At 42.5% G+C, this 25,331-nt stretch overlaps 1 protein-coding gene across 9 annotated transcripts in view; it reads left to right on the top strand.

Annotated features, from left to right (window-relative positions):
- AMBRA1 (autophagy and beclin 1 regulator 1) overlaps positions 1 to 25,331 on the top strand; it is a 172,586-nt gene that overhangs the window by 116,646 nt on the left and 30,609 nt on the right. For all 9 annotated transcript variants that reach the window (XM_059874720.1, XM_059874721.1, XM_005216457.5 and 6 more), the window contains 2 exon segments: positions 13,920 to 14,030; positions 24,939 to 25,127. In XM_059874720.1, coding sequence (XP_059730703.1) covers positions 13,920 to 14,030; positions 24,939 to 25,127 — 300 coding nt within the window.

The raw sequence follows: 25,331 nt of genomic DNA, 5'->3' as shown, positions 1-25,331 counted from the left end.
ATACTTCCACTTACAGAATGTAGAATTGTGGCTACCAGGGTCTGAGGAGGGAGTAAAATGGGAAGTTGTTGTTTAATGGGTAGAGTTTCAGGTTTGTAAGATGAAAAATTTCCAGAAATCGGTTTCACAACAACGTGAATATACTTAAAACTACTGAACTGTACACTGAGAAATGGCTAAGATGATGAACTTTATGTTATGTGCTTTTTGCCGTAATTTTTAAAAAACATAATATCAGATTCTTTGTGCTGCTTACTCCAGATTGGAAGGTTCTATCCACAGCTCTGGCCTTGATGACCATCTGGTTAAATTTCTCTTCCTTCTCTTGGCCTATTATAAAGCTGACTCTGCTATGGCCACATAATCCTGGTTTGAATTGTTGTTTTGAGAAAAATTTTGAGGACACTGTGATATGTAGAAATCTTTCACAGCTGTTCCTTTTCTCTTCGTTGCATAGTGTCTGTGTTCTAGGCCTTACTAAGATCCTTGTTGAGTTCACAGACTATAATTTATTACTTTGTTGGCCTCATCTAATGCCTTTGACTGCAACAGTATCTTTCTTGGGTCTGCTCCTAAAGTTCAGGATTTGTGTGTGGACTAATGCTACCCTTGTTTTTTATGAGCAGGAGCTTTAGAGCCTTTACATGTTTACTGGACAATAAAATTATGTTGGTTTAAGGTAATGGCAACCCACTCCAGTTCTCTTGCCTGGAAAATCCCATGGACAGAGGAGCCTGGTGGGCTGCAGTCCATGGGGTCGCTAAGAGTCGGGCACAACTGAGCGACTTCACTTTCACTTTTCACTTTCATGCATTGGAGAAGGAAATGGCAACCCACTCCAGTGTTCTTGCCTGGAGAATCCCAGGGACGGGGGAGCCTGGTGGGCTGCCGTCTATGGGGTCGCACAGAGTCGGACACAACTGAAGCGACTTAGCAGCAGCAGGGGCCCAGTTCCTGCTAAGAACACATATAGTCAGAAATTCCCTGGCACTCCAGTGGTTAAGACTGCCTGCTCTCACTGCCAAGTTCCTGGATTTGATCCTGGTCAGGGAGCTAAAAATCCCAAAAGCCTCAGGGTACAGCCAAAAAAGAAGCACATCTAGTCAATGACATCTGTATCTACTAAATATTTACCCTTTAAATGAAGTTAAATGTGTTTCAAATCAAGGAATTCCCCGGTGCTCCATTCGTTAAGGCTTCATGCTTCCACTGCTGAGGACGCAGGATCAGTCCCTGGTTGGGGAACTTAGATCCCACGAGCTGAACACTCGAGGGGAAAGAATTGTGTGTGTGTGTGTGTCTGTAACCTTTATTGTATAATGAGTGATCTCAACATCAGTTTCAGTGACCAGTTAGAGCAGTTACCAAACAGTCTAAGTCTGAAAGACCACATACCTTACTGAGAATATTTCCTGTGTTGTAATTATAGTCACCCAAGTGATATTTTTGAGGCCCTTATTTTGTTTTATTTTTTATTGAGCTAACATTGGTTTATAACATTATGTAAGTGTCACGTGTGGAATATAAAAAACAAAATACATAAATATTATGTCTTTATAGAAAATTATGTCCCCTAATACTTCTCTTATTTTTTAGCCTCAGGAAAAAGTGAAGGTTTGTTTCAGCTATAGATGGTATATTCAGATTTGATCTTTGAAAACATACTTCTTCCTTCCAAAGGAAATAAATGTTTCCCTCGGCACTTTCATGATTTCTTGTTTCCATGCAGTGTGTTTCCTATAAATAAAAACTCTTATCTTATTCTCATGCAAACCTGTGGTTCATTTATAAAAACATACATGCAATGGCATGTTACAGCCATGAAAAGGAATGAAATACCAATACATGCTAAAACCTGGATGTACTTTGAAAACATTATGCTAAATGAAAGAAACCAGAAGCAAACAGCCACTTATCATATGATTCCATTTATGTGAGATGTCCAGGAGAAGCAAAATTATGTAGACAGAAAATAGATCCACTGATCTCTTCACTTGCTTTGGAAAAAGGAGCAAGTGGGGCAGGGTGGAGGGGAGTAGCTGCTAACAGGTAAGGTGTTTTGGAAGGTGGGGAATGATGACATGGCCTGAAATTAGATAGTCGTGATGGTTTTTGTAAATTTGGTTTTGATAATGGTTGCACAGCTATGAGCTAGCCTAAAACCACTTATATACTCTTAAGTAGGTAAATCATATGGTATGTGAATTATATCATAATAAAGCTGCTACTTGTAAACAAACTGCATAGAGTTTGGTCATTCTCCTCGGTGTCAAAACCATAATGAGAACTAAAAGCAATCTCTGCCTTTGGAGAAAGTCTTATCATCTGCCACCAGGAACTCTGCCCAGGTCCCCGGGCTGTAGAATAATTGACTATGGTCTTAGATGAGATCTTTTTAAATGGTGATAATGTGATAAAGTGAGTGTTAGAGAGTGCTTTGTTATATACTCCTTCAGAGAACAAGTTAAAGACTGTATTTAAATAAAGTTTTCTGCAAAGAAGTGTTCTTCCTAGAATGCTATTCAGTATATACTTAGGAAGCATACTTTTTATGTCCAAATAATACTGTGTTGTATTGCTGTAAGTTATTTTTTACGAACAGAAACCAGTTTATTAATTTACAAAGAACTCAATCTATTAAAAAAAAACACCACACTTAAAAATAACCAAACATGAAAATACACAAAAGATATGTGGGTAGGCAGCACACACTAAAAGAAATACAATGAGCCAATAAACAAATATGGCACAAAGAAATGCTCATCAAGACTCTGAAATTATAAAAGAAGTGCAAAAGGATACCAAAAATGGAATTGCCTTATTTTATTTCATAAAGTGACCAAAATGTGTATTGAATAGTGTTTTTAATAATAGCCTTGTTGAGATGGAATTCACATACCATCTAGTTTACCTGCATAAAGTATATATAGTTCAGTGGTTTAATATATTCACAGAGTCGTGCAGTCTTTGCCGCTGTCTGTGTATTTCTGAACATTTTATCACCTTGTAAAAACCCCATACCCATTAGCAGCCACGTCCCCCTCCCCCTCCGCTTTGCTGCCCACTCCAGCCCTGGGCAGTTTCTAATCTACTTTTTGACTGTTGCTTTGCCTATTCTAGACATCTCATGTAAATGGAATCATACAGTGTGTGGTCTTTTGTGGCTGGATTTCTAAGAAGAATTTTGAAAAGTTGATTAGTTGTTTAGTTGGATCTGCCTCGAGGGGTCTGGTGTCAGTTCTACTGACCAATTAGCAAGCTGGCTCTGAACTTCATATCACAACCAAGCAGAAGGAGAGTGATTGTGCTTCCAGGCTGATGGGTGTTTGCACCCCCAGCCTCATTCTTATTCTGTCTTCCCAGCAGCAGCATACTCAGAGACAGCCGTTCTGAATTAGGCAGCCTCAAATGCAGCAATTTTATAGGACTGAAATATAATTTAATCGTTTCCTTCTTTGTAACTTGACCTTCTCTACCCTCCCGAATTAGCTTTTCTGATAGATTTGCTAATGATTCCTATTGTTCCATATTTTCACTGTACTGTTGAATCATACTCTTCATATTCCTGCTCCTAGAACAGATCTTGGAGAGAGGCTAAAAAGCTGTTTACTAGGGAAACAAAAGGTCCCTAATTCTCCTTTCCAAGCAACAGAAGAGAAGAGTCTGAGAGAAGCAGAAGCAGAGATGCGTGCAGGCTACCAGACTTGGTAGAGCTCACCTACCATATGACTGTCATGATTGTTAAGGTTTTACCCCTAGACACATTCCTGAGGCTTCCAGCCTGCGTATTAAAGACCTGACTCAGAATGAGACTTGGCAGCTTCATTTTTGCCATGATTGTTTTCTGATGGTTGGCCAGGATCACTGGATTCAAGTTTCTTTTTCCTCTAATATTATCTGTCATCAGAATAATCCTCATTTACTCTTTTGCTCTGAGGTTCTGGAGGAAGAATTCTGTGGTTGTAACAGAACATGGTCTGCTATGACTTAACAGTATGCTTATGGACAGCTCCTCTTTCCACTGTTTCCTAGAACATGAATGAGAATCTTGGGGGCTCTTTCTCTTTCAAATAATAGACTTTTTTTTTTAGGGTAGTCTCAGGTTTACAGATTTACATGGAAAGTACAGACAGTTCTCATATATTTTCTTCCTTCTCCCCACATCCATAAGCTCCCCCACCATCACCATCCTGCCCCAGAGTGGTACATTTGTTATAATCCAGGAACCAGCATCATCACCCAAAGTTTGTAGTCTACATTAGGACTCACTGTTAGTGTTGTAAGTTCTGTGGGTTTTGCCAAATACATGATGACATGATCCACCATTATAGTACCATACAAAATAGTTTCACTGCCCCAAAAAAGTTTCCTCATGCTCCACCTATACATTCCTCTCTCCCGCCAGACTCCTGGCAGCCGCTGATCTTTACTGTGTCCATAGTTTTGGCTTTTCCAGAATGACATATAGTTTAGAATCATGTGAAATACAACTTTTTTATTCTTTCACTTAGTAATATATGCTTTCTTCCGTGTTTTTTCATGGCTTGGTAGCTCATTTCTTTTTAGAAGTGAGTAATATTCCATTGTATGGATGTACCACAATTATCCATTCTCCTATTAAGGGACGTCTTGGTTGATTCCAAGTTTTGGCAGTTATGAGTAAAGTTGCTGTAAACGTCTCTGTGTAGGTTTTGTGTGGACATACGCTTTCAGCTCATTTGGGTAAATACCACAGAGCATGGCTGCTGGATCATATGGCAAGAGTATGTTTAATTCTGCAAGACACTGCCACGCTGTTTTCCAGAGTGGCTGTACCACTTTGCATTCCCACCAGCAAGGAGAGACAAGTTCCTGTTGTTTCACATCCTGTTCCGCATTTGGTGTTACCAGAGTTGTGGATTTCAGCCATTCTGAGAAGTGTGTGGTGGTTTCTCATTGTTGTTTTAATTTGCAGTTCTCTAAGGAGGAATGATTTTGAGCATCTTTTCATATGCTTATGTGCCATCTGTATATCTTCTTTGGTGAGGTATCTGTTCAGATCCTTTGCACATTTTTAAATTGTTTTTTTTTTTTAATTGTTGAGTTTTAAGAGTTCTTTGTATATTTTGGGTACCAGTCCTTTATCAGTAAAAGTGTTTTGCAGAGATCTTTTCCTAATCTGTTGTCTTCTCATTCTCTTTAACAGTGTCTTTTACAGAGCAAAAGTTTTTAATTTTGATGAAGTAAAATTTATCAGTTTTTTTCTTTTCATGGACTGTATCCTAAAAGTCTTTGCCAAGCTCAAGGTCACCTAGATTATCTCTTATATTATCTCCTACGAGTTAGAATTTTGTGTTTTACATCTAGGTCTATCCAATTTGAGTTAATTTTTTTTAAGTGTAAGATTTGCGTCTGTCTACCTTGTAGATGGATATCCAGTTGTTTCAGTGCTTTTTTGAAGAGATTTGATTCTCTATTGAATTGCCTTTTCTTCTCTGTCAAAGATCAGTTTACTATATTTGTGTGGGTTTATTTCTGGTCTCTTTTTTCTGTTTCATTGATCTAGACAAACGTCTAGAATAGACATATTCTTTTGCCAGTGCCACACTATCTTGATGACTGTGGATTTATGGTGAGTCTTGACATTAGATAAGTCCTCCAAATTTGGGTTCATTCTTTGCGTATTGTGTTGGCTATTCTAGATCTTTCGCAGTTCCATATAAACTTTAGAATCAGTTTTCTAATATTTACAAAGTAATGTTCTAGGATTTTGACTGGGATTGTACTGATTCTGTAGATCCGGTTGGGAAGAATTGACAGTCTGTTAACAGTACTTAGTATTCCTATCCATGAACATGGACTATCTCACCCATATATTTTAAGATCTTTTGTGATTTCTTTCATCAGATAGATCTTGTACATGTTTTGTTAGATTTATATGTAAAGTTTTCATTTTTCTGGTGCTAATGTAAATGGTATTGTATTTTTAACTTCAGATTTTCAATTCCATTTATTCGTTGCTGGCATATAGGAAAGCAGTTGACTTTTTGTGTATCACCCTTATATCCTGCAACCTTCATAGTTCCGGGAGTTTTTTGTTTTGTTTTTGCTTGTTTTTTTATTTTTTGAGATTTTCTACTTAAAGAGCTCATGAGGTTTTCATGGCAAGTATACTGGAGTGGTTTGCCATTTCCCCCTCCAGTGAATCATGTTTTGTCAGAACTCTCTGCTGTGACCCATCTGTCTTGGGTGGCCCCACACGGCAGGGCTCATAGCTTCATTCAGTTATGCAAGCCCCTTCACCACAGCAAGGCAGTGATCCATGAAGGGGATTTGTGGATGATACCACTCTAATTGCAGAAAGTGAAGAGGAACTCAAGAACCTTTTGAAGAGGGTGAAGGAGGAGCATGAAAGAGCCAGCTTAAGATTAAATATTTAAAAAATTAATATCATGACATCTGGCCCCATTACTGCATGGCAAATAGAAGGGGAAAAGGTAGAAGTAGTGACAAATGTCCTCTTCTTGGGCTCCAAAATCACTGCGGATGGTGACTGCAGCCCTGAACTCAGAAGACGATTGCTTCTTGGCAGGAAAGCGATGACATATTTAGATAGTGCGTTGAAAGGCAGAGACGTTATTCTCCCAACAAAGGTTTGTGTAGTCAGGGCTATGGTCTTCCCAGTGGTCACGTATGGTTGTGAGAGCTGGACCATAAAGAAGGCAGAACGCCAAAGAATTGATGCTTTCAAACTGTGGTGCTGGAGAAGACTCCTGAGAGTCCCTTGGACAGCAAGGAGATCAAACCGGTCAATCTTAGGGGAGATCAACCCTGAATATTCACTGGAAGGACTGATGCTAAAGCTGAAGCTCCAGCATTGTGGTCATCTGATGCAAACAGATGACTCATTGGAAAAGTCCCTGATGTTCGGAAAGATTGAGGGCAGAAGAAAAAGAGGACATCAGAGGATGAGATGGCTGGATAGCATCACTGATGCAACAAACATGAATTTGGGCAAACTCCAGGATAAGGTGAGGGACAGGGAGGCCTGGCACGCTGCAGTCCATGGGGTTGTAAAGAGCTGGACTTGACTGGGGACTGAACAATGACAACCACAACATAAACAGTATGTCACCTGTGAACAAAGAAAGTTTTGTTTCTTCCTCTCCTATCAATATACCTCTTATGTGCTTTTCTTGTCTTATTGCATTTAGTAGGCTTCCAGTACAGTGCTGAAGGGGAGGGATGAAAAGTGCTTGTTCCCAGTCTTAGGGAGAAAGCATATACAGTTGACTCTGGAACAGTGTGAAGGAAAAGGACTCGGACCCCCACACAGTTGAAAATCCATGTATAACTTTCTAGTCAATTCTCCATACCTGCTCTTCCATGCCCTTGGATTCAGCCACCTGCAAATCATGTAGTACCATTGTACATATTTGTTGAAAAAAATCTCTGTGTATGTTGGACTCTTATAGTTCAAACTCATATTTTTCAAGGGTCAAGCTATCTTTCCTTACCTTTAAATGTAGCTACAAGTTTTTTGTAGACATTGTTTGTCAAATCGAGAAATATCCCACTCTTCTGGTTTGATGACAGTTTTTGTCAAAACAGGTGTTGGATTTTGTTGGATGCCTTTTCTGCGTCTGTTGATGTGATCGTACAATTTTTCCTCTTTATCAGGTTGATGTGACTGATTATATTAACTGATTTTGAAACGTTTAACCAGCCTTACATACCTGGGATAAATTCCCAGGTATGTATAACTCTTTTATATACATTATTGTATTTTATTTGCCAACATTTTGTTGAGAATTTTTACTTCTGTGTTCATAAAAGATATTAGACTGTAGCTTTTCTTTCTTCATTGTCTTTGGTTTTGGTATTGGGGTAATACTGGCCTTAGAAGCAGTCCCACTTCTGTTCCTGAAAGAGGTTATAGAGATTTGGTGTAATTTCTTCCTTCAGTGTCTGGTAGAATTTACCAGTGAACCCACGTGAGCCTGGCACTTTCTGTTTTAAGAGCCTTCTAATGATTGATTCAGTGTGTTAGATACAGGCCTATTCAGGTTATCTATTTCTTCTTGTGTAAATTTTGGTAGACTGTCTCTCAGGGAACTGGTCCATTTCACCTAGGTTATCAAACTTGTGGACATTGAGTTACTTGTAAAGTTCTTTACTGCTCTTCTAGTGTCCATGGAATCAGTAGTGATAGCCTCTCTTTCGTTTCTGATATTAGTAGTTTGTGTCTTCTCTCTCTCTTTTTTTTTTTTTCTAGTTAGCCTGGCTAAAGATTTGTTGATTTTATTGATCTTTTCAAAGAACCAGCTTTTGGTTTCATTGGGGTTTTTTTTTTTTCCCTATTGATTTTCTGTTTTCAGTCTCACTGATTCCTACTCTAATCTTGATTATTTCTTTTCGTCTGCTTACTTTGGATTTAACTAGCTCTTTTTCTTATTTCATAAACTAGATGTTTAAATTATTGATTTTAGATCTTATTTTCTAGGGTATGCATTCAAAGCAGTAATATTCCATGTAAGCACTGCTTTTGCTGTATTCCACAAGTTTTAATAAGCTGTATTTTCATTTTCATTTAGTTCAAAATATTTTAAAATTTCTCTTGAGATGTCTTCTCTGAGCCATGTGTTATTTAAAGTGTGTTGCTTAATCTCCAAGTATTTTGGAATTTACCAGTTGTCTTTCCATTACTGATTTCTAGTTTAATTTCCTTGATTTCTGACAGCGTGTTTTGAATGATTTCAGTCCTTTTAAATTTGTTACAGTGTGTTTTGTGGACCAGTATGTGGACTGTCTTTGCTTGAGCTGTCTTTCAAGGGGAACGTTCCTAAGGAATCTAGGTCCTACGCGTTTGCTCCTAATTCTGAAATGAAGCGCTTCCCTTTCTTGGTCCTGGCACACTATTTGGACCCGTCTCTTACACAAGAACCTGTCTCTGAGCTGTTGCTTACAGAGCCATACCTACAGAGGAAGAGCATGTAGAGATTGGTGTAAATAATTAAAATAATTTTAATGGCAGTCATTTATTAGATGGGTTTCCCTGGTGGCTCAGTGGTAAAGAATCTGCCTGGCCAATGCAAGAGACGTAGGTTCCATCCCTGGGTTGGAAAGATTCCCTGGAGAAGGAAATGGCAACCCACTCTAGTATTCTTGCCTTTAAAATCCCATGGACAGAGGAACCTGGCAGGCTACAGTCCGTGGGGTCGCGGAAGTGTCAGACCCAGCTTAGCCACTCAGCAACAATAACATTTATTAGACACTTACTATTTGCCATCACTTTACAAGTATTTTTTCAGTGAGTTTTCCAAATAGCCCTGTAAATTGAAAGGATTTTTATTTCCTTTTTACAGATAAGGCAACTGAGATTCAGAGAGATTAATTTACAGAGGCATACAAATATAGATACTAGCAGTAAGTGTCAAAGTCAGACCCATCTGATTCTGAAGCCCATATTCTCAGAAACCACGTTAAAAACAGGTAACTCATAAGATCCCAGTTCAAGGCAGACTCTAATCCGTGGCCAAAATGGGAGACTGGAAGTTTGCCGAAGGAATATTTGTGTGCCTTTTGTTAGTTTCTCTCCAAAATCGGTGTCGCCTACAGTTCTGGTGCCTTTAGCAGTGAGTGAGCATCCCAGTAGTACTGCTTTCTATGAACACTGATCTTGAAGTTAAAATACAGGCTGTGTTTTATCTAACTTGGAGTTTCCCAGCCAGGAATGATTCTGATCCCCAGGGAACATTGTTGGTGGTCACAGCTGGGTGTGAAGGGGTGGTGTGCTCCTGGCAGTCCATGAGCACAAGTCCTGAGCATCCCAGCACGCACAAGACCCACCCCACCCCTAAAGGAAGGCTTACCTTCCAGGGAATTCGAAGCGGGACGGCATCGGCGAGGGTCAGGAAACAATTGCTTAATTAAACGTTAATTAAGGATATAAAGAGTAATAGAATAAGGATACCTCAGCAGGAAAATTCAGTGGAGAAAAGAGGCTGAATAATTCAGCCAGAAGGTGAGAGAAAGAATGACATGGGGAGACCAAGTTTCGGTAAACAAGGCCCGCACTTTATTTTCCAAAGTAGTTTTATACCTTAAGTTGTGCGTGGAGGATAATGGGGGAAGGGGTAGAGTTAGCAGTAAGCCAGGCTTTCTTCCTGCAAACTTTATCATATGCAAAAGTTGAGGTGAATTACATCATCTTCTGGCCAGGGGGCCTGTCAACATTTTAAGATCCTTTCTTCAGAAAACTTATTTTTCTCTAAAGGTGATTAGTCAGGCACCACCCTCCAAAAGCATTAGATAAAGTTGCATTCCTACAGGGCAAAGGTGTGGTGGGCTATAACAAGAGAAAGAATTAACTCAAGGGTCCCAGGTTACAAACATTAAAGCTACTACTTACACCAATTGTATTAATCAATACACTGCCAGGGACACAGTAGGTAAGGGATATGGAGACTTAGCAGCAAACATTGGCCCAACAAGTGAAAAACCCTTCACCAATACAATTTCTAATCAATCTTTTAACTGCTCAAAGGAATCTGTATTTAGACAGTTTAGAACATCTCATGCCTCTCACAGTTGGGAGGCTCTGAACAATCACATGTGGCCGGAAGAACCTATTCAGGCAGGCTAGAGGACTTCCAAAGGAGTTCGTAGGTTGAAATACTATCACACCCAGGAACTTTATTAACTGGAGCTGTAAGTTAACTCTTTTTTCAGAGAGAGGTAGTGGGGGACAGCCCCCCGTAAAGTCAGAGGTGTAGGTGAGAGCAGAAAGTAGGCAGACTCTGGTTTTGGGGGTAGATGCTCGAGAATTTCCAGGGGGACTCCTGAGGCTCGATCCCGCCTTTGCGTATGCCGAGCCTCCTTCCTCATGACCTTTGCCACGGCCAGACTTCCTCCCGCTGGCTCCCGGCATTACCTGACCCAGTATACCAGTTGCGGAGGTTGAGAAACCCTGAGTCTTCGCTCATTCCATTCTGCTGTGACTGAGAAAACCTCGAGCCCTCACCCTCACCGTGCTGTCAGGGGTTGGTCACCAAGGCTAAGTGCCTCCTCTGTAAATACTTTGCTGTAACTCCGTCCATTAATTCACTCTGGCACCTTTCCTATACCTTCAGCTTAGCGGCCGGAGGCCTGTTAAATGGTTGGGGGTTTTTTGTTACTGTTTTTTTAATAAGGTGATACTTTTTCTTCCTGATGTTTCCAAGAGACAGGCTCAGTTGGCCTGCAGTTCTTATGGAAGAGAACCTGGTGACGATACTCCAATCTGTTGCTAGCATCTTTAGCTCCCTAATCTGTGTTTACACGGCCCTGAAAATCAACTCTCCCAGGTGCCAGGCTCCATTCCACCTCAGCACTCTGGCACCACTGGCAGAGAATACTTCCCCAGTCTCTTCCCCACAGTCCGACCACGCATGATGGTTTTATTGCCCAGCTATTCTCCAGAAGATGTCTCTTGAGGCGTGGACCTGTGGGGTACTTCTGGAGCTGTGGGTTGGAGTCTCAGTCACTTGCGTTCCAGTTGCAGATAGAGCCACAGTGCTCTTAAAGCATCTGGTATTTTCTGTAACTGTTTTCCTGTTTGTAGCTCTCGTCCTCTTCCCCAGATTTTAAGCTCCTACAATATGGAGTTTGTTTCTTCAGATTTTTTTTTCCCTATTAGCAACTAGCATTTCTTTCATCATATACCAAGAAAATCAACTTGGCTTCTTCCATTTTGGGTTATGTGCTTGTCTGCTAAAAGTTGAAGGAAATTTTAAGGAACTAAAGTAATTTGAGAGAGACTAGTGGTCAGAGGTTGGTATCAACCAAACCAGAGGAACAATTCATAAACTCAGTGGAATTGAGCCTGAGTCCAAGTGAAAGTAAGTAATTTTTCCTGGGAAGTGGACCTTGGAATTTTAAGAATTATTTTCATTGTCAGGGAAGCCTGGAGAAATCAACAAAGTTCCTATTAAGAAAGTCCTATAGGTAGCTTATCCTCCTCAGGACCCAGAGGTTCAGCAAAATTTCCCAAGTCAGATACCATCATTACAGAATTTTCTATAAAGGTTAAAAGCAAAGGCATGTATTTGTCTCATTGAAGTGATATGCCCCAGGGCTCTCAGTAGGGGTTTGAGGTCAGTGGGCTCATTGACAGACCACTCAAATGCTGTCTTGCTTAGGCCTTCGGAGAAATCATGACCATTTTGGACTGTCTTTGAATCTGCAAGATTTTAAGGAACGTATTATTTTGATGGTATTGGTTTATCTAGAACAGTATTTCTCAACCTTTATTTTATCATTACCCTCCGAAGAAGCCTTTTTAGACACTTTTCCCCTAATCAATCCCTCCCATGAAATTTTAATATCACAGATATGCTGCATATCTGCTCAGATACTGCAGTACTTTGATGGGAACCTGGGGATTGTACTCTCTCAAGATTTTCCCCCGACTCCGAACTAGTTTTCACCCCCACAGGGGCAGGACTGCCCATGTTGAGGATATGTTAATCCATTGGTAGAAGTATCATCATCTTGGAAATGAATTGTTGTGTGTGCCTTTCTTAACAAATTGAAACAGGAGTCTACCAATTCACTACTGTTCGAAAAGAGTTCTCATGCAGTGGCCTGCAGTTCCTGGGGGGCAGCGAGCAGAGTACTGTTCTTATATTTCATGACTTGTATGGAGATCGTCTTTTCTCTGAACAGTCTTGACCATCTGAGGAAGGAATAGGGAAATACCAGGAGGAGCCGAGCAATAAATGAAGCTCTCTAAAAGGAGAAGGGGGTAAAAAAAAACTTCTTGCAGTGACATGCATAGGAGGAAGATGGAAGAATATGGAAGAATCTGGGTGTAGAGTTGTCCATTGTTCCAAGGCCAGTCAGCTCTAACAAGTTCAGTTTCTCAAAATCGGAGTTGATTTGCAGCAGAAAACACCGTTTAGCTCGTACAGCATATACGAACGTTCTATTCTCCCAAGAGGGTTTGGCTCTGTCTGATCAGAAGGGTGGTTGTGTATGAAACGCACCTCGGAAGGAGGAGGAGGAAGAAATGACATGTTCATGTAAAATGAAATACAACTGCAAATTAAAGTGTCACCCTGTTTTTAAAAAAAAAAATCCATTTTTTATTTAATTGGTTACCAAGGTAAAAAATGTCATACAGAAGCGTATATCTCAGGGAAAGTTAAACCGTGAGATTTTACAAGTGAATCTGGATTCAAGGAAGTTCTCCTGGAGTAGGGGTGGGGCCGGGCAGGAGGGTTATAAAATATTGCCTTAATAAAAATATTCTGATGCGGAAAAGCTAGGCTCATAAATTTCTGTTGTGTTACATGCCAGGGGTCCAGAAAAAATGAACAAATATTACCTCATTTGTTCTTTACTGTCTCTGTCTATCCAATCGGCTGAATGCTGGCTGCCTGTTCCCTGGAGGAAGCCTCTCCTTTTGAGACGTTTTCCTGGGAGGAAGGTCATACACAAAGGAGAGGCTTTCTCCGGAAGAGCGCCGCTCACCGCAGAGACATCAGGGACTGAATGCTCTTCTGCGGGGCCTTTCTGTGTGAACGGTGTCCTCTCATTTTTCACGTTTCTTTCCCAGCATTTTTATGAAAAGTCATTTGTCTTTTCAGATTGTCTCTTTAAGCCTACCAGATAGTATGTTGCCACACTGGTGGCACTCAGTCAGTGTTAAGTAATAGTGGAAAGGGGGGCTGATTAATATAACATAACGTAATATGGTATTTACAAGCAGAATTGTTCTTCAGAAACATGTCTGGTTTCTCTTTAAGATAGAGACTTGACAGATAGGACTTGTCAGCCGTCTTCAGCCTTCAGCATCTGCCTTTTCTCCCTCTCCTCCTGACCCCAGTTTTGCCTCCTGTTTGCAGTGGAAATATGTAGATAGATCTATAACGTGCTCTCTTTGTCTTCTCCCTGACCAGGGGCAGTGATTGGTGATGGACAGTCTGCCGTGGCCAGTAACATTGCCAATACTACCTACCGGCTCCAGTGGTGGGACTTCACTAAGTTTGACCTCCCGGAAATCAGTAATGGTAAGCCAACATAGAACTGGGGATCCTGGTGGAAGGTCTGTCTGTCACTGGTGAGCCAGATCTCTGAGACCTGCAATAGCACGGGATTTTTCATCACCTCATTAAGTAGCTCACGGCTCCATGCCATTTCTGTAGCTCTTCTTCACCTCTCACTAAGCAATTCAGCAAATGTCTATTGAGCACCCACCCTGAGCAGTGAACTAAATGAGAAAGTGAACACCAAAATGAAGGTTTCTGCCCCAGGCACTTTACCGATTAGGGTCCGTTGTCTCAAGCCTAGAGGTTGGGTGGAACTGAGAGAAAGAGAAGGGGAAGGGAGTATAGGAGCTGAGAGCCAGACCCTTGAGGAAAGACTACAGTGATGATAAACTCATATTAATCTAGATCTGAATGGAACAAAGGGAGTGGCCTGATTGATGTGTGATTTGCGGAATGTCTGACAGTCCATTTTCCCAGCTTCTAAAGGACTCTGCAATCCCATGTCCCAGTTGTTCAGTTGGAATCACAGCATCTTAGACATCTCATTTCATTTTCTCTCATGATGCACTCTCACACATTCCTGAGAAGTGGAGCTTCAGCCTCTGCTTGCAGTGATAGGTCACTGTCTGATGAGTTAACTCTAGCCCGCCACTGCTCAGCTCCTTTTCGGATGTTTTTTCTTATACCCAGCCGCCATTTCCCTTGCTGTCACTTCCTCCCGTTGGCCCTGGGTCTGCCTCTGAGCCTCCACAGAGTGAGTCTGGTGACGTCTCTTCTAACTGACAGTCCTTCAGCTGTTTGAAAGTAAACTGCCACTTGCTTTAAATCGTTCTTTTTAGGCCAGAATTCCCGAGGTTCCTTTTAAGATCTGGTTTTCAGATCCTTGACAGTTCTGCTCATTCCCCTTTTTACGTTTGAGGGGGGCACAACAAAGTAGAACACTCCAGGTGAGAGCTGTGCAAAACAGCGAAGTGGCGGTTTGCGCAGCGTCAGCTCAGCCCAGTGTTGCAGCAGCCTTTTCTGAAGCCACTGTTGGGTTTGCAGTCACTTATAATTCCTCGATAATTGTTAATACCAGAACTCTACCATCCTGTACTTGTGCAGTTCGAATATTTTAAAAACCAAAGGATTATATCTGTTTCTGTTAAGTTTTATCTTAGTAGTGTACTTAATAAGTACTAATAATTGTACTTCTTAGTTCCTGCCTCTCAACATCTTTTCAAACTTTGATTCAGTCTTTTTTCCCCAACCTTGTTTACATCATCTTCTAATTTGATAAACGTGCTTTCTCTGCCTGTCTTTGGATTGCTAGCAGAAGTGGTGCGTCAGGACTTTGCACCAAGCCTCGTGCTATGTTCCTGTGGACTTCCTTCGTGTTGATTTTGGTTCATGAATTTGCACCTGGGCTTGGTTCTTCACTCGTGAAACCCGTATTTTTCATCTTGTCTGTCTATAGGGTATTGTGAGAGCTTTTCAGATGCTTTGAAATAGTCAAGATAGCCTCTGTCTGTGGCGTTTCCCAGTATGCCGGTCTTGGTATCCTCATGAGACCATAAAAATGAGGTCAGTTTTTCATGTCCTGATGTTAGTGAAACCTCAGTAGCAATCGTTTTCTTCCCAAGTGCTTTTAAGCCACATGGTCAATAATCTATTCTTTAACTCCACTAGAAATCAAATGCAGTCTACTTTTTACCTTGTTAAATACTGTTTGCTTGTTTACCTATTTCTGGCCCAGATCTTATTTGCCATAATTTTCCCCAGATACTTTGTTTCTTTATTCTATTTGATTTTTTTTAATTACAATCTGAAATACATTTACCAAAGATTTTTAAAATATAAAAGGGTATACAGTGAAAAGTTTTCCAACCCTGCTCCCAGCTACACACCTCTCCACCCCATAGGCACAGTTAGTAGTTTCCTGTTTATTTTTCAAAGATATTATATATATATGTACAAGTACATAGAAATGTATGTTTTTCCACCTCTGTTTAAGCTAGGTGGTAGCGTATTCTACCCTTTGGAAGGAAAACTGTGGCAGACCTAGACAGCACATTAAAAAGCAGAGACAGCACTTTGCTGACGAAGGCCCATGTGTAGTCGAAGTGTGGTTTCTCCAGGATCATGTACTGATGTCAGGGTTGGACCGTAAAGAAGGCTGAGCGCTGAAGAACTGACGCTTCGAAGTATGGTGCTGGAGAAGGCTCCTGAGAGTCCCTTGGACTGCAAGGAGATCACACTAGTCAGTCCTAAAGGAAATCAACCCTGAATATTCATTGGGAGGACTGATGCTGAAGCTCCAATACTTTGGCCACCTGATGCAAAGAGCTGACTCACTGGAAAAGACCCTGATGCTGGGAAAGGGTGAATGCAAAAGGAGAAGGGGTTGGCAGAGGATGAAAAGTTTAGATAGCATCAGCAACTCAATGAACATGCATTTGAGCAAACTCTGGGATCAGTAAAGGACAGGGGAGCCTGTGTGCTGCAGTCCATGGGGTCCCAGAGAGTTGAACAGCACTCAGTGACTGAACAGCAACAACACGGGACAGTGTACATACTTTCTGTCTGTACTTTGCTTTGTTTATATCTTGATGATCTTTCCATATCCGTATATAGTTTATTCATTCTTTTTTATTGACTGCCTAGCATTCCACTCGGAGAAGGCAATTGCACCCCACTCCAGTACTCTTGCCTGGAAAATCCCATGGACGGAAGAGCCTGGTAGGCTGCAGTCCATGGGGTCGCTAGAATCGGACACGACTGAGCAGCTTCACTTTGACTTTTCACTTTCATGCGTTGGAGAAGGAAATGGCAACCCACTCCAGTGTTCTTGCCTGGAGAATCCCAGGGACAGGGGAGCCTGGTGGGCTGCCGTCTATGGGGTCGCACAGAGTCGGACACGACTGAAGCGACTTAGCAGCAGCAGCAGCAGCATTCCACTGCCCAAATGCAGCCTCTGGGTTACTTTTTGTTGTCGTTGTTGCCCTGGGTGTTCGTTGCTGTGTGTGCTTTTCTCTAGTTGCAGAGATCGGGGGCTCCTCTCTGCTGCGGTGCGTGGGCTTCTCGTTGTGGTGGCTTCTCTTGCTGTGGAGCACAGGCTGTAGGCACGTGGGCTCAGTAGTTGCGGCTCCCCGGGCTCCAGAAAAGAAGCTCAGTAGTTGTGACTCAGGGGCTCGGTCTCTCTAGGGCATGTGGGACCTTCCCGGACCAGGAGTCAAACCGTGTCTCCTGCGTTGGTAGGCAGATTCTTAACCACTGGACCACCAGGGAAGTCCCACTAGATTCCATCTTTTAACCAGTGTTCCGCTGAGGAACTTTTAAGCTGTTTTCAGTCTTTCACTACACAAACTGTGCCGCAGTTTGTCATTTTGCACATGTGCAAGAACATCATAGGATAAATTCCTAGAAATGGAACCCTATGTAGGGAGGAAGAATATGTAGATCTGTGACTTTGGCAGGTACTGCTAAATCACCCTCTGAGGAGAGAGCATACCAATGTATCTTCTCACCTGTGGTTCATGAGAGTGCCTGTTTGCCTAAACTCCTGCTTGTAGATTGTTCTGTCGTATTTTGGAGTATTTGCAAATCTGATAGTAAAAATAGTATGTAAGTGGGAATTCTCTCTTGATCCAGTCGTTAGGGCTCTGAACTTCCACTGTGGGGAGTACAGGTTCAATCCCTAGTTGGGGAACTAGGATCCTGCAAGCCGTGTGGTGTGGCCAAAAAATATGTATATAGTATGTTGATATTTTAAATTTGTATTTCTCGTATTATAAGCCAGGTTGTATGGCTCTTAATACATTTAGCCACTTGTGTTTCCTTTTCTTGGCTTGTCCATGGGCTCACCTATTTGTGTGTGTGTGTGTGTGTGTGTTGCTGGTCTTTCCTTATCAGTTCTACAGGAGCTCTTTATAAAATCAGAAAATTAACTCATAGGAGGAGTTTCCTGGTTGTCACTTGTCTTTTGTCTCTGCTGAAGGTTATTTTTGTCATAGGACTTATTTTAAGTAGTCAGAATTATCCAACTTTCCTTTTATGGTTCCTAGATTTTGTGGCAGCATCCAGAAGATCAAATAGTACTTTTGTATTTTAATTTTTTCCTTTAAATCTTTGATTCATCAGAAGTTTAACCCAGTCCTAAATAAGCAGAGTATGACCCAGCTTATCGCCCATGTGGCCACTCCTTTGTCCCAACGAGTTTATAAAAGGATTCATTTGTCCCCATTGATTTGGGATGTCACTTTCATCCTATTAGCATCCTGTGAATATATAGATGTATTTCTCCTGTCTTTTCTGCCCCAGGAATCTGTCTGATTATTCATATAACAGTATCACATTGGTTTAAGTTTGAGGCCCTGTCTTTTAGTATCTGGTAGGACTGGTCTTCTCTTGTAATTTTTTAATCCAAAATTTCCTGCCTGCTTGAACATTTTGGTAGTCTATATGGACTATAAAACTACCTCGCTTCTTCCCTTCACTGCCCTGAAAAAGTCCTGTCAGTGTAATTAGTGTGGTTCCATTGAATATATGAAATAAGGAGATTCAGTATTTTTGTGGTATCTTCTTATGTAAGAACATGGCATGATTTTCTGTCTCTCCAAGTCTCTCTTATGTTCTTAAAGTTTTCTTCATGTAATTTTATACATTTTCAAAGTTTATTGTTAAAAGCTTTTTAAAAAATTCTGCTATTTTATTGCATTTATTTACTAATTTTAGTTGTTACTCAGTTCAGTCTCTGGGTATGTTATCGGTAAATGGTATTAATTTTACCTTCTCCATTTCAAGTTGTACACCTGTGATTTCTTTTTCTTGTCTAAGTGCACTCGCTGCTACAGTCAAGAGAAGTAAAGTCGCTCAGTCGTGTCCAACTCTTTGTGACCCCATGGACTGTAGCCTACCAGGCTCCTCTGTCCATGGGATCTTCCAGGCAATAGTACTGGAGTGGATTGCCATTTCCTTCTCCAGGGGTAATATACTATAGTCAACTACCCCAGGCACTGTAGCCCACCAGGGTCCTCTGTCCATAGAATTCTCCAGGCAGGAATACTGGAGTGGGTTGCCATGCCCTCTAGGGAATCTTCCCAACCCAGGGATCAAACATTCATCTCCTACAACTCCTGCATTACAGGCAGATAACCCTATCTATTCTTACTTTATTGTTAATTTATCAAGAATAGATACTGGGAATTGCCTGGTGATCCAGTGATTAGGACTTAAATGTTTTCACTGCCTGAAGCCTAGGTTCAATGCCTGGTTGGGGAACTAAGATCCTATAATCTGCGTGGTGTGGCCAAAAAAGAGAGACTAGATAATAAATTCAGTCATGTCGTAACAGCATCTGTGATGATAACCATATGTTTTTTTCTCCTTTGGCCTAACAATGTGATCATTATGTTAATAGATTCTATAATATTGAACCCATCCTTACCTCCCTTGAATAAAGTTTTTCTTTGTTTAGAACAGTTTAAATAGTATTATAATTACTTGTACTTTTTATAATTTTAAAGTCTGAGCCAGATGCTTCTTTCCTTTTTTTTGTTCACAAACATAGGGAGAGGTCGTTCTTTAGTAACATTCTGTCAGCTGCCCTATGCTGGTTAAGCAGATGAGCTCTTGAGCCACACTGTCTGGGCTCAGGTCTGCTCAGCCGCCTTCTAGCAGTGTAGCTGTGGTTAATTAATCTCTCCGCACCTTAGTTTCCTTGTCTATAAAATGAGGGTCATCATAGTGCCAACTTCATGTGACTGTGACGAGAATTAAATTAGTACACATCAAGCACTCTGAACAACATCTGGCACTTACTGTAGTAAATGGTCAATAAATGTTAGCTCTTTTTATCATGTCTTTTTCTTGGGAATTATACCATGACTCTTTGAGAGTACAGCTATAATCCTAAAGTCACCCTGCCCTGTTTTCCGTACTCCAAGAGGTACTTCTGGAGAGTGACGTTCATGTAAAGAAGATAATTCTGTCTTAACCTGTTGGCTCACCTGTAATTGGCTTCTGATCCAACATTCTGAGGCATGTTGTTTTCTCCCCAGTTGGAGACAATTTTCTTTGAAAGAAAAACCAAATATTCTGCAGAATGCAGGCCCTGGACATACTGCTAGCACAGTCTTTTTGGTTGTCCTTAACGTTCTTTGTCTAAGCCTCCACTTGTTCTGACTGCAGCTTCCTGTCATTCTCCTTCTATGGTCCTTCCTGCTTCCTTTGATCATGGCTGTTGTAAAACCTGAGCTGATCAGAGAGCATTATGGTACAACCAGATTGACTCATTTAACTTGGCTCACCTGTCCCCCTCATTTAAGTCCTGTGTGGTGTTAGAATTCTGCTTCTTAAAAGTGCCCTATTTTACTCAAGAGTTACTTAGGAAGAAAACATGGCATTCCAGGTGTTTAGGGCTCATATGTTTGTTAGTGGCCAACGTTCCTTGCCATGGTCTTACCCTCTAGACTGCCAGTCACTTTTACCTGAGGTTCCTGTCATTAACTGACTTTCTTGGTTGGCCTGAATAACCTCTCATTACAGTTTTGATAGATTCGGCTGTCAGCAGAGTTAAGTTGGGGATCTCTTAACAAATGCAGTAGCATTCGTTTCTGAAGCTTGCCTGCTTCCCAGAGGATGGTAGCGTTTGGCTTGGGCCCAGCACGAGCCTGGGAGCCACTGGCCCTCAGTTTTACTCGTGTGTGATCAGCAGCCTCTGTGTTGCTGTGTCATCTGACTTAATCTGCATTGAATTCAGCCCTTTTCTAGAATTAGGCTAAAGAGTCTCACCACCTGTTTCTCTTAGTTGAGATGTAGTATTAATGAATTTCTATCTGTAAAGAGTTAAGTTTGTGAGTAAGGCCTTGTATAACATAGATAACTTTGAAACTGCTGTCATGGGAAAAAAAAATAGCTCATTAGATTTACTAGGTGTTTAAAGAGTAAGTTCTTACCGGTGAGTAGCATTGGTCTTCTGGGTGCCCCGGTGACCTTAAGAAACCCAGAGGCTGAGCGGTGGGGGCGCACACACACCCACAGAGGATGTTGTGATTGCCACCGCTGGGCATGCTTACATAGTGTCATCTGGAGCTCTGTGCAGGAGGCCTTATTCTGAAATCTGAGGGCTCAGAGATAGCCAAAAGGAAATTTTCCTGCTGATTTAAACTCCTTTGGGTTTTCCAAATCAGGATCTAATGCACTTGCAAAAGCACTGCAGCCGCTAATCGCTCCTGTGGCCTCATCTGGCCAGCCAGCAACAGGCTGCAAATCGATCTTTGTACAAGGTGTTTGTTTATAATTTATGGAGCTGATAGGAAGGCAGAGCCATCTGTTCCTCCAGGCATCAGTATTTCTTACCCCTCCCATTCCCTGCTAGGGCATTTTCACTTGGAAATCGTTTATAATTAGGAGGCGATTATGCTGCAAAGCCTGGAACATGGCTTCCTGCTGTCTTCCTGCATCGTTCTCATTCCCCCTGGAGCTGCCCCACTGAAGCTCTGAAGCAGTTCTGATTTGAAAAATCCTTGCTTTCCTAGCCCTCATTTCCATCCTCAGCTGCCCAGCTAACTGCTCCATCATCATTTCCCATGTGTGTCTTGCCTTTCTGTGCAGGGCTGTTTGCTGGAACTCCAGCTCAGGGATCAAGGGGTGTTTGGTGAGGCAGCAGTTTTCAAGTGTGGTCCTAAATCAGCAACATCAGGGACACCTGGGAACTCACTCAAAATACAGATCCTCAGGCCTCACCGCAGCAGTCAGTCCAGGTGATTCTGGTGCCTGCTACCACCTGAGGACCACCGTAGTAAGGCGAGGCTGGAGGCAGAAGGAAGGCTCTGGTGCGCGCGGGTTGCCACTATCCTAGGCTGTGTCTCACTTCACCTTTTTCTCCACCTGCTTACCTTATTTTCGAGTCCAAAAAGGATGAGCTGTGCTTGTCATCAGTGCATTACCTTCCTATGGCCTGAGAAAACAAATAAGAGCGCCAGGATATCTCTCCCTGTGTAAATTAACTCGTCAAAATTTCAGCCTTCTGAGAAGAAGCTGCATGAACGAATTGAAGCAGTGACCTCTCACCATTGTAACTGAACATTTCCATTTCCATGTGGGAAATTAATAGACAACAAGCAGCAAATGTAAATTGCTAATTGGAGCTCTGAAATATTAATGAAACTATAAACACACCACCCAGAGCTTGCTGAAACTACCAAGTCACTCTTTGCCTACCACGTCGCCGTCATTAGGGGAGAAGTAAAACCCTGGATCCCTAGCTACATACCAAATTGAGCCTGCTGCTGGAGAAACTCAGCTTTAATTCCAGCATTCTCTTTTCACATGTTATTTGCATCTCTCTCTGAGCTCACTGTAGGAACTGGGAGCAGTTGTGAAATTGGGTGGAGTTGAGGGGAGGGGACAAAATTTGGGAGCTGGCCATTGAATTGGATTCATCCTAATACAGTACAAACACAAACGCAATGGCTTGGATTTGGGGGCTCACAGAATGGTTTTTGTCTATATGCCCAGTTTTTCAGGCAGTTAGAGCCAAACTTTTCAGAAGAAGAAAAACCTTACTTGTAATATCCTCCCCACCCCCAGCCCACCTTAGAAATTAATCTGGAAGTTGGATAGCATTGCTGGCTCAACGGACGTGAGTTTGAGCAAACTGCAGGAGATAGTGAAGGACAGGGAAGCCTGGCACATTGCGGTCAGCGGGGTCACAAGGGTCGGACACGCCTTAGTGACTGAACCACAGCAGTCTCGTGGTGCTTCTCTCATGTTGGTGGTGAGTTCTGAGGGTCAGTGCAGGCTTCTGTATGTTTAAACTGCAGGTTAACACGTATGAACCAGAGCTCTACAACAACAAGATAGAAAAGCCTACTTTCATAAAATACTCACATGCATTTTTGAGATGTTAAATGTAGAAAAGATGGAAACCGTGCAAAGCTGTCTTAAAGCCCACAGAGTCCATTTCCTTCTGTGTTTATTTTCATGTCCTACTTAATATTTGTGATTACTTTTTCTCTCCACCTTGGATGGTCAGTTTCTTTTTACCTTTCTGAGAACTGTGCCAACATCAAGGTTAGAAAACCAAGATGGACTCACTCTTAAAGCTCCCCCAGTTCCTTTGACTCTGTATCCCCAACTGTAATGATGTGTCTATTCAGGGAAGGGAGGAGATTGTCGTCTTTCTGGCAACAGGCTTGGGACCCTGAGTAAGGAGCAGACGGTCTCAGTGCTAACTGGATCGATCTAGCCATACAGGCTTGAGCAGATGGTGGGTTGGAAGTTGAGCGGCACAGAGCCCTAATGGTGGTAGCACTGAGCATTTGGATGTCATTATTTTATTAGTTGGCAAACAGAACCATCCTTGTGGTCCCTTCTCGGCGCTGCGTGTGATGGTGCTGTCGGTGTCAGCCCCCAAGAATTGGCACAGCAGCCGATCAGTGTGTTCGGATGTCTTTTTTGATCTACTCTGTCATCTCTGTGGCTTCATTAACAACACACAGAGAAAGGGAGATGAATACAGAGCTTTAGAAATCACTCCCAAGTTCCTGATAAACCTCAACACACCCTCCACCCACCCCTGGAAGGCAGTTCTTTGTTTTATTTTCCTTAGGGTAATTTCCTGAGGAAACTCACCCTTGACATTCCAGGTCAAACGGTTTGGCTCCCTGGAGTAGATCACCCAGAAATCTGGTGAGGGCTCTTGAGCTTGCCTGTTGGTTTGTTTGAACTATAATGCCTCTGACAGTGGCTGTTTAAGTAATCTTCCAGTAAGAGAAAGAGGGAGGTCCCATGGTTTAAGACTTCGCATTTCCAGTGCAAGGAGCACAGGTTCGATCCCTGGTCAGGAAACTAAGATCCCACATCCTCATGGTGCAGCCAAGAAGAATTTTTACAGGAGAGAGAGAAAAAGTACATCAGTCTCTTTGCACACGCACGTAAGGTCGCTGTAACGGAGGCAGAGCCAGAGGCGCTTGGACGTGCTGTGCGTCCGTGCCCTTTGGATGCGTTGTGCCGTTCCGCTCATGCACTGGTTCCAGGCTCACATCGAGGGTGGACCACTTGCTGTGGGCGGAGATGTGCACAGTGGGCCTCAGAGAGGGGTTCAAATGGAAACCTGAAACAGCTATGCGGGCCCAGTCCCAGAGCTGGCCAACATCGCCTTAGTTCTGTCACTTGGAATAGATTCTCCCCACCGACAGCCAGTCCTCCACCCCGCCCCACCCAGTCCCTCGTGCTGAGCCCACCTGACCATGCATAATTCTCAGGAAGTGCTAGGTGCAGACTGGAGCTGCCCGTGGTCATCGGCTTCTGGCGTGGCTGGAGGGACAAGCAGAGTGAACACAGTTCCAGCCCTCCAGCCTTTATGCTCTCCTGTGAAATTAGGGATTAGTGTCAGCAAGGAGCTGTCCAGAAGACTGAAGTCTCTAAATGCTCCAGTTTTTTTAAAGGAGAAAATAAGACAAAGATTTGTGAGATGATCCCCTTCTCCAGGGTCACATAGAGGTGGAGAGGAGCACTGTCACCCCCAAGCAAGTTTTACCTGTATCACCTTTTTCTTGGAATCAGCGGGTTTACATTTTTATTCATCTCAGTTTTGATCTTTTGGACAATAACAGCTGTTGAGTGGCTCTCCAGGAACAATTTTTAATAACTTTCTCCTTATCTCATCTCTCAGATGATGTCTCTTAAGTGTGAGCCAGGACTCAGCAGGTGCTTGTGGTTGTGTTGACTCTCGTTTCCTACTACAGGGGTAGAAGAGACGTATCTTTCGGTGTCTTGTGTTGCTTGTCTCATGACCTTTTAGTTGGATAAGGCAGCCTTTATTATTTCTGGAGAGGGTTCGGATTCAGGCCCTTAGGGAGGCGCCCCCAAATGTCTTGACCCAGCACTTTCCACACCGTTAACTCCAGACTCCCTTACCCTCTCTTATTTCTTTGTCTGCTGCAGCCTCCGTGAATGTGCTGGTGCAGAACTGCAAGATCTACAATGATGCCAGCTGTGACATTTCTGCAGATGGCCAGCTCCTGGCAGCGTTCATCCCTAGCAGTCAGAGGGGCTTTCCTGACGAAGGCATCCTGGCAGTGTACTCCCTGGCCCCCCATAACCTGGGCGAAATGCTCTACACCAAGCGATTTGGTAAGGGATGGGACGCCCAGCGTAGTGACGCTAGTACCTTGGCCTGGGCATTCCCTGATGAGGCACCGCTTAGGTGGGAGTGATGGTCACATGCTACCCCCCTGCTTCACAGGCGCAGGTCAGAGGAAGATGCTCTGTCCTAGCTGGTAGCGTTGCAGGAGAGTCTCAGAGTAAGAGTCCTCCCCACCACCGTGGCATCACCAG

Source organism: Bos taurus, chromosome 15 (genome assembly GCF_002263795.3).
Source record: "Bos taurus isolate L1 Dominette 01449 registration number 42190680 breed Hereford chromosome 15, ARS-UCD2.0, whole genome shotgun sequence".
Classification (NCBI taxonomy): Eukaryota; Metazoa; Chordata; class Mammalia; order Artiodactyla; family Bovidae; genus Bos; species Bos taurus.
Note: the sequence above shows the minus strand (reverse complement) of the source record. Positions and strands in the feature narration are given on the sequence as shown.